This window comes from Aspergillus fischeri, genomic scaffold (genome assembly GCF_000149645.3).
Source record: "Aspergillus fischeri NRRL 181 1099437636263 genomic scaffold, whole genome shotgun sequence".
NCBI classification, from domain to species: domain Eukaryota; kingdom Fungi; phylum Ascomycota; class Eurotiomycetes; order Eurotiales; family Aspergillaceae; genus Aspergillus; species Aspergillus fischeri.
Window position 1 is genome coordinate 1,012,862 of NW_001509763.1, and position 18,758 is coordinate 1,031,619.

Genomic DNA, 18,758 nt, shown 5'->3' on the forward strand with positions numbered 1-18,758 from the left:
ACAATCACTGTTACATAAAAACGGGTATCGACCCCGCGCAGGGATACGCAGAGGTTTGCTCAGTCTCATTAATCGGTGTACGCTGCTGCTCAAGCGCCATCAGGTGCCCCAGGAGGCGGTGCGGCCTGCTTCCCCGCACAACAACATTCCCTCCTCGGCTCGGCGGCTTCGACCCCGGCAGTCAGGGCGCGTGATTGGCTTTGGTTCTTGGATCAGACGGGCCGCTGACGAACCGAAAGGGAATGGCCAATCATGTCTTGTATCGGTAATTGACTGCGGTGACTGCGGCATTGGTCAGAGAATTGCGTCTCTGATTGGCTCAAGGTAAAAATCCCAGTATGATGTCATATAGCAGTCACAGATGCTGTCAGAAGTGTACCTGTTAGAAGTAGTATTCGAAAAGGGGAATGAATATTTGACTCATATTACGCTCTAAACAGTGTATGCTGTAATCTACATTTGCACCAAGCACAGAATATAGTCATCCTGATGTCGTCGTCAATTCCGTCTAAATACTCATTCCTAAAATACATAATCTCCAAATCCCTTGGAGATGAAAAAGGCAGAAACCTGACTCATGCATATATGTACAAAGAAAGATTCAGGACGTAGCCCGTAGCACTCCAATCACTTGCTCTCTTTCTTAGCCTCTTCAGCAAGGCTCTCGGCCTGCTTGGTTCTCTCCGATAAGACACCCTGGATGTCATTGAGGGTATCCATTAGAATCTTCTCCGCCTCGGGACCCTTCTTCTGCGCAGTATCCTGGAGTGACTGCAGCTGGGAGAGAATGTTTGAACCACCTGGGAACTTGTCGGCCAGACTGTCAAGGTTGAAACCACTCTTCTTGGCTTGATCAACGGTCTTGTTGATGTATCCCTCCAGGTTTCCTAGATTGCCTGAAGACGCGCTTTCCTTGATCAGGTCCCAGAGTTCCCCATAGTTGCCCTTTCTCAAGGCATCGCTGTTTTTCTCGACAAGTTCCTTGACCTTGGGGTTCCGATCAAGGTATGGCTTAACCTCTTCCATACCTTTCTGCCATGCCTCATCACCCAACTTCTGGAGCTTCTCTCTCTTCTCCTGTGCCAGCTTCTGAATCTTCTGGATGGTCTCAGGATTAACACCGCTCGAGACAATGTCCTTCACTTGCTGCCACGTTCTGTCGACCTCCTCTTTCGCCTGCGGACCATAGGCATTGCCCATCTCCTTGAGCTGATCCAAGCTGCCACCGACCTTTTCCTTGATCTCGGGATGGTTGTCAAGGATGTCACCTGCAGACTCGCCGGCGAGTTCATACAGACGCTTGAAGTGCTCTTGTAGAATGTCCCGGATCTTCACAGCGGTGTTCACATCAAGACTGCCCTTTTTTGTGGCTTCGCGCAAGTCTTTGTACGCATCACTGACAATCTCATTGAATTCCTTGCCATGCTTGCGCTTGATCTCCTCGAGGTCGTCAAATGCCTGGTCGACATAGGGCTTGGCGCCGGGGATCCACGATGCGTAGTTTTTCGCCGTATCTCTCAGCCAGCCAAAGGCCTCGTCGGGATCAGGAGTCTTCTGAGCGACTGTCTTCTTTGCTTCGTTGTAGTATTTTTGTGTTTGATTTGCCGTCTGGACAAGCTTCTTGGCTCCGGAGAAGTGGTACCAGGTATATCCGGCGAGAAAGGTCACCGCTCCACCAGCGAGGCCACCAACCAAGGCAGCGTTGGTGCCATTGCCGGTAGACTGAGTTGAGGTAGCATAGCGGCGAGAACGTTGATTGCGAAGAGATGCCCTTGTTTGGCCCCAGAGCTGCTGCCTGGCGCAGCCTGTTGCGACTCGGGAACCTCGGGTCAACATGTTGTAATCAGAGAGTCTATGAGTAGGAGATAAGTTAATTAAGAAGTGAGAACGTGCGTGAACTTAATCAGGAGAGATTGTCAAGATCTGAAGTAGTCAATGGGTATTTATAAGTTGGATGCAATGACGATGTTGTAGAATGAGTGATACCTTATGGGGCAGAGAATGTTCATATCCATTGCGTCATGATTATTCCATACTTTCCCTGTTTCCGGCAGCCACGCCAAGCCTCCGTCCATGGTGAGCAGGACATGTTGCCATAACAAGAATGATCGACAGGAACTAGAATCGGATGATGTCGGTGTTCTTATTTTAGTCTAGTCTATCATTGCTCATAGTTATCTAGTGCCGAGTAATAATATTATCCTCGCCTGTTTGCCAAGGTTATGCTTAAAATTTAGTCTACTTTTCATCTCGATGATGATGTCACTGGATGGCATCATTAACGATTGCTCCTGCTGGCACTTGGCTTCAAAGTCATAAAACTCATAATCCATGTGATTGTATTATATAATTTGATCAATTCCTGAGTACATGCTCTCTAGTTTAACTGGTGTCATGCAGCCATCTCTGCTGGGGTGCGTTCTGGGTTCTGCATATCATGATCTGTACATTAATTGTTCTTATAATCAAAAAATATTATACATTGTATATATTTTGCTCTCGATATTGTACAGCATAATAATCAAAGATGCTCAGATTGGACATCTGTCCTTAATCCGATTGATCACGTACATGCGCGCTGCCAGTTTATCGCCCAATTTGGCCAAGTTATCTCCCGGCATCGCGCGACGGAAATTGGCTGCGCGACTTACCCGGGCAATGTCCAGGAGTGCCAATGGAGCAAGGATGAGGTTGAAGATGGCTAGGGGTGCATTCTCCTTGTCATCGACCACCGTGTAGGTATCCAACGCCAGGTTACCGACCGTTCCCATCAGCGCGACAATGCCCAATTGTGACAAGCGAGGTCAGCCCGCTCACGAGCTCACCGACGACATGAACGAAAAAGAAGATGGTGCTCGGGAAGGCAAAGACGATCGCCTTGCGCTTCTCCCGATCCAGCTCCTCGGCCACCTCGACGAACGATTCCAAGTTCTCCACCGCATCTGCGACCATGAAGATGGGGAGTGAGACTGCCTCAACAAGGTCGTCGGTCAATCCCATGTCAGTGCCTTCCTTGACCCTTCGACAGCGTCGTCCAGCTGCGGCTTCAGGTCCTACAGGCGTGCATAGGCCTCTGTCACTACATCCCTCGATCTCATCTACAGATACTATAACTGACACATCTGTACTCTACAGGTATCAAGAGCCGGATACTGTCAAAAGGAAATTGGTGCATGCATCTAACTGCCCTTGTGTGTCGCATACTCGTTCCATCTGCTACCTTGGGCACCATGAAGTTACCCAGCAACACTCCCGGGCTATTCTAAGCACTAGCTACACTAACAGCAGTAGGATCTTCACTTCCTACTATCATCGATGCTACCGCAGAGGAATTTATGAATATGAGAGAGATCAAAGTGAGATCTAACAGTCCTCATCAAGCAGACGGGGGTCTACAGACACAGTCTGCGGTCAATGCACCCCATACTACCAATGTGTAAAGGTGGTAGACCGCAACCCACACTAGAATTCTGTTATTACCTAGAAGGGCGGCACTCTTGTGGCCCGTGATACCTCTTCTGTCTCCACAGGTACGGGTTACTCAGGCACTTTGGTTGGAGCTTGTCTCTGAACCTTAACCCAGCCTCTTCATCTGCTGGCTTCAGCGTCACGGAGTCCGAGACATACTCCGTTCGGTGACATGCCTGAATTTCCAATAATGCCATACTAACCTAGGAGATCTACCTTTTCCTCATCCGCAAATACCTGCATGTCATTCGGCCTATGCTGTAGTTGAATCAGATTCCTTTTAATTGGTGAGCTGTGCCGAACTTGCTGCTACTGATATTAGCTATTGCCGATCCCAGTCACTGCCAATCTGAGACTCGTTAGATGAGAATGCTCCTATTTGCACCGCTATTATTGGTTCACGTAATCCTTGCTCGAGTCTGTCAATGCATGGTGCATGGTGACCGTCGGCCCAGGATCATGGTTTTCAGGGTCACATAGAACCCGATAACACTTTGTCATGATGATGACCTTCTGACGAGGGATCCTGTATTTCTGAAGGGCCTGCCCCATAATCCATTCGCCATCTGGGTAGACATTTGCAATGTCCCACTTTAGGTGGGTTAACCATGACCAGAATAAGATACAGGTGACGATAACGTTCGGTGTTCATTCCGCTATCATAAGCCGACTTCGAGATATACAGAGCCTAGAGAGGAGAGAGTGGAGGCTCTCTAGGTGGCTGAAAGGGTAAAAGGCTATCCTTGTCTTCACCCAGAACCCAGGGAAGCTATCTAGCATGATTATAGGAAAGTAATATCTTTATGTAGATGTATAGTAACTATAGTCATTTTAACCTATATCAACAATCTTGATTCAATACCTAGGGGGTACAACATGGATGGTCAAGTATTATTCTTATTCCATCGTATTGTCAAAGGCCAATCTGGACATATATATTATATCACACCATATTTGTATCATCCCCTAGTAGAGATAACTAATCCCTGATTTTCTGCAACCACTACATATTGAATATCTACAGAGTATTAATATCGACTAACCATATAGTACTAATATAGATATCCCTACGAGACGATATACGGTATCCTTACTATATTGTATACAGGAGGTTTATAGTCCTTGTAGAAATTGTGGCGATAGGTAGTACAAGCAGGCGACAGCAAAAATCTAGTTTGGCTGGTACATACATTCAGTCCGGTGTATATACTCTTGTTCTTTCGCGTATGTACTGCTTAGCATAGAAAATCGATCACGCTTCTGGGTATCGAATCCTCTGGTGGTCTGTAGGATTGGGAATGTACGGCCTTGAATATCCGTGTGTGGACCACGCTATCCCGACTATTATTGCGTTATTATTGAGTAAATTAACGGCTACTCCAAGTCGAGGACCCTTGGGACGTTGCGTGATCATCGTTGAGCGGGGATCATTTTAAAGCGGACAAACCCCATTACTACTATCTACCACTCAGCCAGGTTTCATGATGCAAGTAACAGAGAAGAGGACAGTGGCCATTATTGGCGGTATGTATGTCACTATATACAGTGCAAGGGGTCAATTAACAGGTCCATAGCCGGGATTTTCGGCCTCTCGCTGGCTGTCGCGCTGCGAAGCAAAGGTAAGAGTGTTGTCCAGACGAACAAAAAGAGAAATCGATAACATCCGAAACAGGCTATACGGTTACAGTATTTGATCGAAACGCATATGATAAGACAGGCTATGACCCAGAAGGCGAGGATGCACAAGCTGCATCAGTGGATCTGAACAAGATTGTGAGCACCTTATGAGTTACAAAGACATCGGGCAGAAGAAGTTAATAGCTATCTGGACTTAGCTTCGCGCATCGTACGGGACAAAACTACACTACCAACGTCTAGCCCTGGAGAGTCGACAGACATGGCTAGCCTGCGACAAGGGACGCGGAATTTCAGAAAGAAAGGACCAAGACGACCGGAGGCTATTCGTAAACGGTGGAATGTTACGTGTCCAGCCAACTGATAAACTTGGTGAATTGGAGAAAGAGACACTTGCAAACATGGAGCGCGATGGACTTCGTCACACGCAGTTTGTCAAGAGCAATCCTGAGGACCGACAGCGCGCGGAGAGCTTGGGGTGGTCAGGCAAACTCCTCGATTTCGAGATACCAGATACCGAGCCAAGGCAGACGTATGATGCAGTCCTGGACTCACTCGCTGGATTTGTGAGGTGTAGTGATGCTTGTGCCTATTGGCACAAGATTGCACTGGCGGAGGGGGTCGACTTTTGCTTTGGAAAAGAAGGTGCAGTCGAATCCTTGGTAAAGGCTCCTAGCACCTTGGAGCCCGGAAAGGAAAAGGTCACAGGTATTCGAACTGAGGATGGGACTCTGCATACCGTGGATACTGTTGTTGTTGCTGGTAAGTCTCCCCCTGGTAGTTGTGCGTTGGCTGATCAGTTATAGCTGGGCCCTTTTCGACTCAGGTCCTGCCCGAGTTAAGCTACCATCTCGAGTCATCTGCTGGTAGCGTAGCCACGTTCAAAATTGATCGCAAGCAGACAGAGCTCTGGGATAAGTACTCTCCCGACAAATTCCCTGTCATCACTTGGAAAGCGACCCCCCGCGATAAGGCCGGTAAGGACACTGGTAGTATCTACGTCTTGCCTCGCACGCCGGAGGGCTACCTCAAGATCGGGTACCGAGGGATAAAGGCAAGAGGCTTCAACTAACGGCTTATCAAATGCTGACAACCCATCCAGTTCACCAACTTCCAACCGGCCCCTGAAGGAACTCCGTTCACACAGGACGGGAAATGGTCTGTGCCTTTGCCAGTAGATCAATGCAAAACACTGCCAAAACCAGCCATACAAGCTATATCAGAGTTTGTATCTATCTTCCTTCCAGAGTTTGAGGGCGTACCTTTCTCGTCAACCAAGCTCTGCTGGTATACAGACTCTCTCGACAACTCCTTTGTAGTACGCACACCACCCCCTGTCATACAGCGAGAACCGAATCTGACCGATATCTTGCTAGATTGACTATGTGCCAGACTACGCAGAAAAGTCGGTGTTTGTATGCACGGGAGGTAGCGGCCACGGTGCAAAGTTTCTGCCGGTTCTTGGGGAGGTAAGCCAGTGTCCTGCTCACATAACCCAAACTCTCATACAAACTAATATTTCACTAAGCATGCTGCGGATATCTTCGAGAACGGAGATAAAAGTAAGACATACATGCGGCCTTTTTGGCGGTGGCGACCCGAGGCACACCGTAGAAACGGCTTAGAGGAGGGACCCGGTGGGACAAGAGACATTTCTCATGCATCTTTCCTTTGACCTGTGCGTAGTTACTTGGGAAGATAAGAGTGGGAGAGGCCTATCTATTTGTCATCTAAGCAATCTACATCCAATTACTGCAACCAGCGTCATGAAACCACCAGTGTAACTTGGCACGTCCGAGACGCGCTCGGTATTCGATAGATTCCCGCAAGCAGAGAATTTTCCCTTCCGTCTTGTCGCCGACAAGCATCTACCAAGGTCCTTGGATGTAATTTTGGCGGGCTTGGCGGCCTCGAGCCAAGGGCCCAAGACGCCAGGGGCACAGCGTGGGATGGCCTGCTCGCAAGGTTCTTGATGGCGTGAGTATGGTGTAGGCAACGCAGATCGGGTACGTCTTTACGGCAGGGAATCAAGTGATTGAACGCGCGTCGGCCGAAAACAAGGCCCTACCCCTTGCTGGGCCTTTGCTTGCAAACGTGGTAAACGAGACATGTATAAGTTCTACTTGTGATGATTCTTTCTCCTTGAGCATCATAAAATTTTCGGATCATTCCATTCAGTATGGCAACAATATCTGCTGCACCGAAATCGCAAGATCACGAGCCCAATCCTTATGTGAAAGAGACAACTCGCGTCACGACCCGGGACCCTAATGTCATCGACAAGAGAGACATCGACGACACCACACTATTCTACAACACCCACAAAGACCAAGTACGCCCGTTGACACCGGAGGTGGAAAGAAAGCTGGTCCGCAAGAACTTCTGGTGCCTCCTCCTCCAAACGTGGTGGATCTCGTTCTTGATTCATTTGGACAAATCGACTCTCTCCTCCGCCAGCACGATGGGAGTGTTCAAAGATGTAGCAATGACAAAGAACGAGTATAACCGGCTGTTCATCCTATTCTACCTCGGGTACATGATCGCCCTCTGGCCTGGCGCCTGGCTTGCGCAGCGGGTCGGCCACAAGCACTTTATTACTGGCTCTTTGTTGCTATGGGCCTTATTAATTGGTGTCCATCCGGCAGTCACAACGGGGAAGCAGATGATGGCCGTGAGGTTTCTTCTCGGGATGGTAGTTTTAATCAACGAAGGAGATGGCATATGCTGACGGACTATAGACTGAATCGCAGATCGTCCCGTCCACAGCCATGTTGCACCAGGCATTCTTCCCGCCGAGGAAAAGTCCCTGGGTACAGCTCCTCTGGTGGGCATTTGGCAGCGTGGCCAACGTTCTCTTGACAATGATCTCGTACCAATTGATCCAGGATGACAACCACGGCACCCTGGCTGGCTCCCTTGCTTCGTGGAAATGGCTTCATATTGTCTGCTGCATCTTGACATTCTGCGTCTGCGTACCTCTCCTTATCTTCCTCCCCAACACCCCTCTTGACGCGAAATGGCTATCTACCGAAGAAAAAGTGCACACCATCGAAATCATTCGCAATACCCACGCAGGTGTCAAGAACTCGACCTTCAAATGGGCGCAAGTGAGGGAGATGGTCACAGACCCTAAGAGTTGGCTTTTCATGTATGTGCTTCCTTTACTCCGTACCAGATGTGTCCTGTCCAGGTCTAACGCGGGCGACAAGTTTCCACATGTTCTTCAACGAACTGCCAAACAACACCTCGCAACAACTCCCTCTCATCATCGTCGGCTTCGGATTCACCCCTGCCGAAAGTGCCCTATTTAACATAATCAAGCCACTCTGGGGCCTTATTCTGATCCTTGTTTCCGCTGCCATGCTGTACGGCACGAGACTTGGAACAGGATATACCTGTGCGCTCTCATACGTCCCTTGCCTGATTGGTGGAATTATCGAGGTACGTCCATCACTATCTAACATCATCTTGGTGATAGAAGTATCTAACAGCACACTTGCGGCTGTCGCAGCTCGCAGCACCGTGGTCAAACAAAGTAGCCCTGGTCGTAGGGACCCAAATCTCGACATTCAAGCCATCCTACCTCCTCGGTCTTAGCTGGGCCGGAACAACAACAACCGGGTACACGAAGCGACTTACGCTGATGAGCTCCTGTGTTGTTGCGGCTTCGGTAGCGAACATGATTTCTCCAGAGTTCGTCGCCTCGATACAGTAATATCCCGCTCTATAATCGCTGCTAACACCATCTGCGCAGATTCTGGGAATCCAAGTACCAGCCCCGATATCGGCTTCCGTGGGCGTTTATGACCGCGTTCTGGGCCATCTCGCCTACGATGTGTATCATTATTCGACTCTACCTCCAGCGCGAGAATCGTCGGCGTCAGCGGCTTCTAGAGCAACAGGAGTCCGACTCTGATCGGGAAGATGTTCTTGATGCTGATGGGCAAATCGTGAAAATTGATGGTCATGATTTCGATGCAACGGATCGAACGAATCTCAAGTTCATGTACCCACTTTGACCCCTTAGAGTAGACGGGCAGGTCAGCGAGGATGGACTTAGACCAGATTCCATGTAGTCAGCCATTGCGGTATGAACTACATTACCCAAGTATGAAGAATAATTTTCCATACAAGGCCAGATGAATAGATGAATACCAACAGCGGGAAAGCAAGTAAATACAATACCGGAGTACAATATGGTGAGCCATTTCTAGCGCATTTGCGAGAGAAGAACCCGCAAGACTTTGATGCAGCTCGCCCCGGAGAATCTGTTCATTGTAGCAGCCTCGGTATTGTATGTTTCCAGCCTCATGTGCGCATAGGTGGCATCACTTGGAACGCCGACGCCTAAACACCCAAAGTTAATGCCTTTCCCATTGATTTCATCAAGGCCGGGAAATATGCATTTCTCCAGGTAAGCAGCAAAGGAAAGACGCCCTGTTAGTCACACTCGTCAGAGAACGTCAAGAAAATTGTCTCAGCTTCTCCAGGAGAACCGATGCGAATCCCTGCTGTCAACCATTCTTACTGTTCCTTACAGTTCTGGGTACGGAGCTAATGCTCTGTTAACCAGGAAACATAGATTCTGTGGAACCGCCGATTGGCAAAGATTTTACGCCGTTTGATATAAATACTTTGCTGCACAGATAGATTGCCGGAAATTAGACCGTCATCCTTTGCATTTCATGTATATGGGTTACCACACATCCCCTATTAGCGCACGGTCATGAGAAGGGCATGCAAATCTAGGTGTTACATATTTAGATAGTGCAACAAGACTCAAGGCCGCAAATACAGCGGTTTCTGTTCGATCGCCCCAAGATTGATATATACCGAGTCCAAGAACGGGGCCAGAAGGCGGCACTAACCGGTCCCGTGTAAGCCTTACGAGAGCTTCAATTTAAAAGCATGTTTTATTGGGACTGCACGTTGGAGGACCCAAAATGCGAGAAGCAGCTGGCGGACTTTGCGCAGAAACAAGAGGACTTTTTGCGGTAGATTGTCTCTGCCACCCTTCGAAATAAACTTTCGCTGCAGAAGATTAGGATCACGTTACTCCGCTGAGCTACACGTCGGTAATTGCCGAAATCTATCCGCGGGATCGCATGGATGCTCTTGATCATCATTCCGAGACAATGGGATCCAGGCGACATATGACACGCCCTCTATTAGCCGGGAGAGATTTCATGGGTTGAGGAGTACGAGGAGAGGAGAGAAGAGGGAGAAGACGAGAGATAATGTTAAGCAGGAGGCGGTTTAGTTCAACTCTCTAACCTGTGGCTGGGAAGCTCCAGGCCTTTCTCTATTTCTTTATAATGTGTACTCTTCGGGTCTGCTGGGCCATCGACCGGACTTCCAAGCGGAGACGAGAGTTTCTCCTCACTTTTTAAAGAAGCTGGCTCCCAACGCAACAGTATCGTGTACACAGCTCGCAATATCAATCAATCATACATCCTCGACCCCGTCCCCGCAGCCTTCAAGATTCCTGCCTTCTCTAAATCCCTAGCCAGGCTGGCAAGCATAAGATCGCAGCCCCTGGCCGCAACAAGACTCATAGTCACGGGCATATACTCGGTTCGCAGCGAAACAGTAGAAGCATATGACACCTCGCCAACAGGAACCACAACATCAGGCACACCAGCCATTGTTGCGATGCGACCGTCTTTGAAACCCATTGGCGGCTCAGTAGGGGCGCTACAACAGTTTAGCTTGTTTCTCATGTGTCTTCATAGCATTCTTCGACGTCGTTACAACGTCGCGAGGAACAGAGAACGTACCTGGTATAAACATCCCGATACTGTGTCTTCCCCGTGGAATAGGGATAGATGTATATACCCTCCGAGCAGGTATCTTCATTGGGTACACCATAGCCCTGTGATTCCCACCAGTCTTTGAATATTGTTTTGTTTCGGATGGCCATCTCGTAGCCTGTGTCACCGCCGTTCTCTTGACCCCAGGCCCAGCGGACACGCGGCCCAGGATTTATGTAGGGTTGACGGCCGTCGTGTTTGGCTGCGTAGTCAGTGAAAAAGGGGAGGGCGAGGGTCTTGTACTGGTGCAGTGATGTGAGGATTGCGTATGTCTAATAGGCAGCGTTAGTTACCATGGCTATGTGGTCAAGGCTATTGAGCTTACCGTGTTCAATAGTTCTGTGATATTACTTGGTGCCCCAGACGGATGCGTCTCCGCCCACCGCGAAGGCGTATCAACGACTTCCCTCCTCACCCTTAAGAACCCCTCAATTCCTGCGACAACCTCCTCGAGAAGCGCCCCAGCTTCCGTCGTATTATCGGGAAACGATGCATTGGAGTAAAACAAACGCCTCGGATATCCTTTATACGCCCTTTCCGAGTCCTGATACCACGCATGAAGCACGGTGCTTAGCGTTCTGGCATCCCTCGCAAACACACCGGCCGTATCCAGCACATCGCAGAGCGGCAAAACTCCCTCCATGGTAACAGCCCCTGTCGACGGCCGATTCCCATAGATCCCTTGCAATCCAGCGGGATTCCGCATTGATCCGCCCGTATCACTTCCAACGGCGATATCAAGCCACTCGTACGACGCTATCCCGGACGCGGGGCCAGATGAGGAGCCGCCGGGCGATTGGTATCCGTCACCCTGCGTAGAGCATCAATATCAACATAGACGCCTAGTAGAAAAATAGAAGCCGACGGAGAAAGGGGGTCATACCCTCGGATTAAACGGACAATGAAAATCCACCCAGTCTGCCGTCGGATTGTCGCCGTTGGCGAACTGTACGGTTCCCATTTTTCCTACGACGATGGCACCCGCGTCGATGAGGCGCTGGATCGCGGGCGCTGTTGTGTTGCGCGGTGGGTAGAGATTGTAGAAGGCGCGGTTTCCGCCGCTTGTGCGGAGGCCAGCTAGGTCGAAGATGTCTTTTATGCCGAGGCGGAGCTGGGATATATGTCAGTTGGAAGCGATTGTTGGCTGTAACTTGGACGAGGAGCGTCATTTGTTGACCAAGGGGTGAGAGGGAATATAATGAGGGTGAACATACTCCAGCAAGTGGCTTATTTGGGCTTGGGGTGAAGTATAGTCTGGAGGGTACGGCTACTGCCTTCGTCATAGCACCCTGTTTGGCTGTCTTAGTCAATCATCAAAGATTCCTAGCTTTGGAGATGAATACTTTTGTTACAGCAGGTAATGGCCTATACCCACCATTACCATCACTAACCGCGGCTTCTGTAAACGCGAGCTGGTGGTCGGGGTATAGCCGAAAAGCCTGGTAGAGAGCCCCTGTCCCCACTGCAAGAAAGTATGGTCCCTCGGGAACATCACCATCCAAGCTTGCCTGCACAATAGGGCCCCGCGAATGGTAGCTTGGCGATGCGAAGACGACCTTGTTGATATTTCCATAGGCAGACAGGTTATGTGCGTTTTCGAGATATCCTTGGTTGTATGCAGCGTGGTTTAGAAAAATAGCTATATCGTCATGAGTACAAAGTCATTCAAGACGAGTGAAACGATTACCTTCTAGGAATCCGGGTTGAAAGACATCGTCTTTCGTTGTGAACCTCGAGACGGTCTCCTGCATGTCCTGCCAAGTCAAATTTGCATTCCTCGACCGAACGACGGTTATTGGGATGAGATCGGAGTCCACGTCGGTCCATGTTGAATTGAGCGGCAGTAGCGCAGAAAGCCTCGATACAGGAAGCCCGTTGACGTAGTAATTGATACCATCTACAATAGCTAGTCTGCCATTATCTGTATAGATTGCTAGGGACAAGGGTGGCAAGATAGCTATCACCATCAAGGACGCGAGGCGGAGCATTCTCGTATCAAATAGCATCTGCTCAATCGGTTGAGTGAATCTGGTATCTTTTGGGACCCTTACGGAGGGGCATGCGTCTAAATAAATGGTTACAGTTCGCCAAGGCCTTGGAAATGTCCCCAAGGTCTCAGGTCGTCTAGGACATCTTGAGACCTTGTTGAGTTTTTAAAGTACTATCTAGATCTAATAAGGCGGAACACCTCAGCAAGGTCTTAACTATACTTTCATTGAACATCAAATTTACCACCAGATCAGGGTGTTTAGGGAGTAGGGTAGGGTGATTAAGGGGGATTTTTGATACTATTATGTAGTAATTAAGGAGCTCCTCAAGATCTTGAACTCTTATCGATCCTTCTCTTGGTGATAATCTAAGACCTTGTTGAAATGCATGCCGTTAGATAACAATCGCCTATGAACTAGCAAATTAGTAGGAGGACCTTGTGGAAGGCAGCGCCATTCAGCTCCTCATGGCGCTCCACGCGCCATATTAAGTCGGACTTGGGCACTGCCGTTATCGGCGTCGTGGGGGTGGTCTAAGTCAATACTAGGACGTAGAGAAATTTGCAAAACGAGACTCGGCCGTTATCGACATTGGAGGCCAACTTCACTATGTATTTCCTTCTAATTCTCCCATATCGATCCATACTGTACGTACAGCCAGGAGGCCATCTACAGACGAATCCACCTCCCCATCCACTTCTCATTAACTGTCTTCGCCTCATCCACCAGCCCCAACTCCAACAACAACTGTATAGTCCCCCTAGCAGCCGACTGTAACGACGAGCTCACCCAAGCATGCGTCGGTGCCGTATGCTCGCCAATAAAGATCGTATTGTGCTCGGTGACATGATATGCCGGGATATACAGCTTATGCTGCTCGACGTCTGGGCGACACCACGCCGTCGCCGTGTGCTCGTCCTGCAACCAGCACAGCCGCTCATAGTCGCCCGTGTAGAGCTCACGCGCTTGCTCGCCATGGATTGAGACAATGGAGTCGAGGACAGTCTGCACGTGTTCTTCGTCCGAAAAGCTAACGAACCGGTCACTCCAGTCGCCGCCGCGGTAGTGCATTATGAGCCCCGGACGCGACTCGTTGTGGCCATACACCGGGTAGTACAGGGCTCCGACGGGCTTGCTAGGCGGTTTCGAGTACCCTCCAAAGATAGGTCGGGGCCCCCTTTCCCAGAAGCGTTCCCGGAAGAGGAGGGCGACTTTGCAGGCGGACTTGAAGCGGAGGCCGGCTTCGCTGATTGCGCGGGAGAGGACGGAGGAGAAGTGAGGGAGGTCCATGAAGCGCGTCATTGTGAAGGGGACCGCCATGATTGTGTAGTCGTAGTCTTCAAACTCGTAGGTGCGGTTGGTGATATTGGGATACCAGGAGAGGCGGGTGCGGGTTGTACCATTGGGGCCAGGGATGGGTTCTAATTTTCGGATCTTGCGGTTGAGAGTTAGGCGGTTGCCAAGGTGGGGGAGAAAGGCATCAGAGAGACGGTTGAAGCCGCCGTCGATGCAGAGCCAGGTTGTTTCACCGAGGGCACTGCTGCTGCCGTCGAGACCGAGGTTGGAGTTGTGGTGGAGCTCGTCCCAGAAGATGTCGTAGTCGGAGCTTGTCCAGATCTCGTCGGTGACGTTCAGGCTGGCTTTGAAGACGTGGCGCATCATGGCTTGCTCGCTCCATTCGTCTAGGCCTTCCTTCATGGCGAGTTTGTGCGCGCGCCAGACGTCTCGTTGGAGTGACTTCAGGGTGGTCTCGTTCTTCAGAATGCGGTCCATTCTATTCTTCGTGCTGAGGTACTCAGCACCGGACATGTCAGGCACTTCCTTTAGGCTTGGATCCGCCTCGATCTCAGCACGAGTGGGAATGCGACCATCAGGATGTCGACGAGTCCCCTGCGCAATAAGCTCATTCGGGTGATGCTGGATCCACGGGATAAAGTCGATCTTCCACTGAGGGTCATTGCCATTCATCTCGTTTAGGATACCCGCGAGCTGGAACGTCATCTCGTGATCCGTATACCGTAGAGTCTCATTACTGTCCTTGTAGGTGACAGAATAGGGCAACCGCATCGGCCCCATCTCCGCCCACTCTTGCGTCCCAGCAACATACCGCGTTCGGAACCGCCCTCCGACGCGATCGCTGGCTTCGATAATTTCCCAGTTGTGGACGCCAACGCTGTCGAGCATTAGGCCTGTGGCAAGGCCGGAGATACCAGCGCCCACAATGGCGATCTTGCTGTCCTTGGACGAGTGACCGGATGCGACGGCACCGTGTGTTGCAGTCTTTTGTTTGATGGCGGCAACTCCGTCAAACCAGGCCCCGAGTGAGTCGAAGTCTTTGAGGAGGGGAACGTTTGCATCGGTGACAGATCTTTTCTTCGCCATTCGACTCAGTCGGACGGGCTCACTCTTCCCCAGGAGACTTGGTTCTGACCTATCTGACTGGGAGCCATGGACGTAGATACAGTTGTCCGTTGGAGCATCGTCAGAGACTGCCCAGGCGAGTCGCTGAGGGGGATGGCCTTCGACAGTAAAGCGACCGATGATCTGCTTCGAAGACGTATCAGGGCTTAGACAGGACGCGTAAACAGCCTCAATGATACCAGGGTAGGATTCACGCCAATCGAGGTAAACATTAGCCAGCCCACCAGGCTGAACAACATCGGGCGTTGAAACTTGGAGGATGTTCGTACCCTGAGGCCTGGTACGCACGCAGTTTACTTGGGCCAACAGCAATGCCGCACTCGCAACTGTCTTGACTGCCATGTTTTGTTTGGTGTCTACAGGCCACAAAAGCGAGCGAGGGTCCGATCGGGTTTTATTCTTTCTGTCGACAATCTACAGGAGCACAATCTTCCAGAGCCGTGCCGCGCGTGAGGACCTTTCGAGCCTGCAGGAAAAGTCTCGCGACCATCGGCATGACATACCCCTGCAATCATCCAACAAGGTACCTGATCGGCAAATACAGCTGCCATCGTCCTCATGGTCACTTTCTTGCAGAAAGATGAGTGATACTGAACCCACTCGAGCCCTACCAGGGTTCTCAATTGAGGGCAATCGGCAGGAGGTGCAATGCCAAACTAATTAAAGGCAACATGTAACATTCGGGACAAACTTATGTACTTACTCTGGTTGTGGATACAATATGTATTGATCCAGGGTATGATTAATCCAACCCATCTGAATTATGACCTGCGCGCCTTTTAGAGAACAGTACTGATTGTCTATTGAATTTACCACTAGCCGCTTGATTAGGGGTTCCCTACTATACTGCTGCAGATATGAATATTCAGATACCTCACTAATTTAACAACATGGCCCCTTGCAAAGAAAAATTACTATTATACATCTCTAGGTTCTGTATTATTCAATATATTCATTCTAGGATCCATAGAAAACACCCCAGTATCCCTCTTGGGACTATTAATGGTCGCGAGAATCTATGCGGATTCCTAATCAGGCTAGTAATAAATACACTGAATTCAAAATTTTGACATGCCACTGTAGTATATTATCCCCTTCTTACCTACACCGTCAGCTGGACATTCTTTGAAACGCTAGGAACTCCATTTTGACCCAGAGCAAACAGCATATAATAGCCAGGAAGCGCAATACCGGGATCATTCGGGATAATTGCGGTGTACGTATTGGCACCAGCGGGTTGGAGCTCTAGCTCTATTCGACGCTGATCAGTGTTCACAGTGTGTGTAGTGGAGCCATAACGAACCAAAGAGGCCCCAGAGATGGGCGAATCGACCACGAGTGTAATTTGGGCGCCATATTTAGCATTGGGCGTGGCACTCTGAATTACCGGGCGTGAAGTCAACCCTCCGTTCTCGTCGAATAAATATGGAGGTTTGAAGATCTGTGCGTTATAATGGTTGGCTGAGCAGTTGGCACAGAGCCCGCCACCACCGTTGATCACTGTAGCGTCTGGAAGCAGGAGAGACCAGCTATGGTACACTCGGATGATATTGTTGGGAAATTGCTTGATAAACTTGTTATCAGCCGGGATATAACGCTCCGGTGTCAATTGTGCAGTGTCTTCATTGAATGGGAGCCCATGTGCCTGGCCACCAGTGATAAAGACGCTTCCATCAGGTAAGACAACTGAGGTATGAAAAGTCCGGCTATAGTGCATGTTTTCACCAGCTTTAACAACCTCTGGCATGGCATTAGGATCACCGATAGTAATGAGAGATGCATTGTTTGTAGCCGTGGAATCCTCGTAATTCGGAGACCCTCCAAATGTGAGGATCTTTCCCTTGGTTGCATCAAACATAACCGCATTGCCACACATCTGGTCATTGTCTGTGTTTCGTTTCCCTGCATCTGCCACACTTCCTTGGCCATGGGCAGAGTACCAGTGCATCGCACGACTTGGACCTGCTTGAAAGATCGAGAGATTCTTCCAGCCAAATATCCAGCCATGGTTGTCCTGGTGGTAAGGACCGAGGTTATCATTGGTCAGCATATAGCTTGAGTCGGCGTTGGAAAGTTCGGTCCAGGTGTCTGCAACTACATTATAGACTTCGCTGTTCTTATTCCTGAGCTGCGGACCATTCCAGGAACCCCCAATGACAAACATATTTCCATCCGAAAGTGTGGTTGACGCCTGATACCCACGCTCGATATTCATCATTGCTGCCCCATGCCAGGTGTCGGCAAAGGAATCGTAGATACTGGTTATAGAGTCATCGTTTCCACCCGTGACAATAATCCGCCCGTTCATATCCATTGAAATGCCAGAACAAAACATATCATGCTCAGTATCGGAAACCTCACGCTGCGTGACCTCGCCAGTATTCGGATCCCACATAGCGGTCTGTGTCAAGCCGCCGGATGTCCCTCCGTACTGGTTCTTCCGATATGAGGACCAGACGAGGACTTTACCTGAACTAGGCTCAACTGCAGCGGACGCGGGCACGATAGGGAAGTCGATGGTTGGGCCCCAAGCTCCAACTTCATTTAGGGCGTTGCCCTCTGGTGCGGCAGGAATTTTTTGGGCGGACCAGATCTGCAGATCGGCGATGCTGATTGCGTTGTCTCCAGCTGATGATGAAAGTGCAACGACACGGACGTACTGCACTTCCTGAGGCTCGAAGATAGCCATCTTCACGGTTGAATCAGGCCACCATGTGCCATGAGCGACAGGCTGACCCCAGTTGGACCCGTCGGGACTTAGGTAAACATCATGTGCTGCAATCCAACCATCTTCGATCTTTCGTGGCCAGACTGCAAGGCCGCTCACTTTCTGCGCTATACCGAGGTTGATCGTGATACTGTGCGGCAATGGGGAGTTGTAGTCACTGTGCCAGTAGGTGCTGTTGTCGCCATCAATTGCCTTGGAACATTCGTTGCCAGCTTGCGCATTATCGCAAGTGGCGACCCAGTTCGTGCGGTCGAGCTGTTTGCTGTTGTAGGGTGGGGATTGGAAGAGTCCTGTGCCCTCACCCCCCGAATCGAATGCAGCATTACCACCTTCAATGCCTGGCTTCCTTTGCTTACTAACTGCCCGAATGATTGATGAATCGAGATTGTATTTGTATGCCTCTGCAACTCCGAGGAGCAACAGGGGCCAGATTTTCTTGAGATTCATCACGATGGTCTCTTGAAGCGAAGTTTGTAACGTCCGTAGAAGAAGTAATCAATGATAATATTTACCGAAACCACAAATGAAGTCGAAGTATATATATTGCAATCACTTCAAAATGTCACCTCCTGATGTCACCTCCTAATGTCACCGAAATATCGCGGTAAGCTTGAAAGAACAGTTGAGATTCCAGGGATTGAAGAACGGAGGACCTTCCATTGTGCGTATAAACCCCACAATATCGCATGCTACAACAGAGTCTGACAA

At 49.9% G+C, this 18,758-nt stretch overlaps 7 protein-coding genes across 7 annotated transcripts, besides 1 other annotated feature; 3 read left to right on the forward strand and 4 right to left on the reverse strand.

The window, feature by feature from the left end:
- Positions 1-627: 627 nt before the first annotated feature.
- On the reverse strand, positions 628-1,836 carry NFIA_028060 (uncharacterized protein; the record flags this gene model as incomplete). Its single annotated transcript, XM_001261628.1, has 1 exon — positions 628-1,836. One exon carries the CDS (start codon positions 1,834-1,836, stop codon positions 628-630), a length of 1,209 nt encoding a protein of 402 aa, XP_001261629.1.
- Positions 1,837-2,571: 735 nt separating this feature from the next.
- Positions 2,572-2,967, forward strand: NFIA_028070 (uncharacterized protein; the record flags this gene model as incomplete). Its single annotated transcript, XM_001261629.1, is given in 2 exon segments — positions 2,572-2,735; positions 2,754-2,967. 2 exon segments carry the CDS (start codon positions 2,572-2,574, stop codon positions 2,965-2,967), a joined length of 378 nt encoding a protein of 125 aa, XP_001261630.1.
- A 2,477-nt stretch (positions 2,968-5,444) lies between these two features.
- NFIA_028080 (uncharacterized protein) lies at positions 5,445-6,728 on the forward strand (the record flags this gene model as incomplete). The annotated part of the gene is made up of 4 exons (XM_001261630.1): positions 5,445-5,865; positions 5,904-6,157; positions 6,206-6,421; positions 6,480-6,728. The coding sequence occupies 4 exons, from the start codon at positions 5,445-5,447 to the stop codon at positions 6,726-6,728; spliced, it is 1,140 nt and encodes a 379-aa protein (XP_001261631.1).
- Positions 6,729-7,282: 554 nt separating this feature from the next.
- Positions 7,283-9,122, forward strand: NFIA_028090 (putative allantoate permease of the major facilitator superfamily; the record flags this gene model as incomplete). The annotated part of the gene is made up of 5 exons (XM_001261631.1): positions 7,283-7,774; positions 7,842-8,251; positions 8,313-8,544; positions 8,615-8,796; positions 8,858-9,122. 5 exons carry the CDS (start codon positions 7,283-7,285, stop codon positions 9,120-9,122), a joined length of 1,581 nt encoding a protein of 526 aa, XP_001261632.1.
- Positions 9,123-10,544: 1,422 nt separating this feature from the next.
- NFIA_028100 (glutamyl-tRNA(Gln) amidotransferase, subunit A) lies at positions 10,545-12,664 on the reverse strand (the record flags this gene model as incomplete). The annotated part of the gene is made up of 7 exons (XM_001261632.1): positions 10,545-10,797; positions 10,881-11,185; positions 11,239-11,724; positions 11,797-12,024; positions 12,128-12,202; positions 12,257-12,519; positions 12,601-12,664. 7 exons carry the CDS (start codon positions 12,662-12,664, stop codon positions 10,545-10,547), a joined length of 1,674 nt encoding a protein of 557 aa, XP_001261633.1.
- A 906-nt stretch (positions 12,665-13,570) lies between these two features.
- NFIA_028110 (flavin monoamine oxidase family protein) lies at positions 13,571-15,664 on the reverse strand (the record flags this gene model as incomplete). The annotated part of the gene is made up of 1 exon (XM_001261633.1): positions 13,571-15,664. One exon carries the CDS (start codon positions 15,662-15,664, stop codon positions 13,571-13,573), a length of 2,094 nt encoding a protein of 697 aa, XP_001261634.1.
- A 760-nt stretch (positions 15,665-16,424) lies between these two features.
- Positions 16,425-18,497, reverse strand: NFIA_028120 (putative galactose oxidase; the record flags this gene model as incomplete). Its single annotated transcript, XM_001261634.1, has 1 exon — positions 16,425-18,497. The coding sequence occupies one exon, from the start codon at positions 18,495-18,497 to the stop codon at positions 16,425-16,427; it is 2,073 nt and encodes a 690-aa protein (XP_001261635.1).
- Positions 18,498-18,608: 111 nt separating this feature from the next.
- Positions 18,609-18,642: a microsatellite.
- Positions 18,643-18,758: the final 116 nt, after the last annotated feature.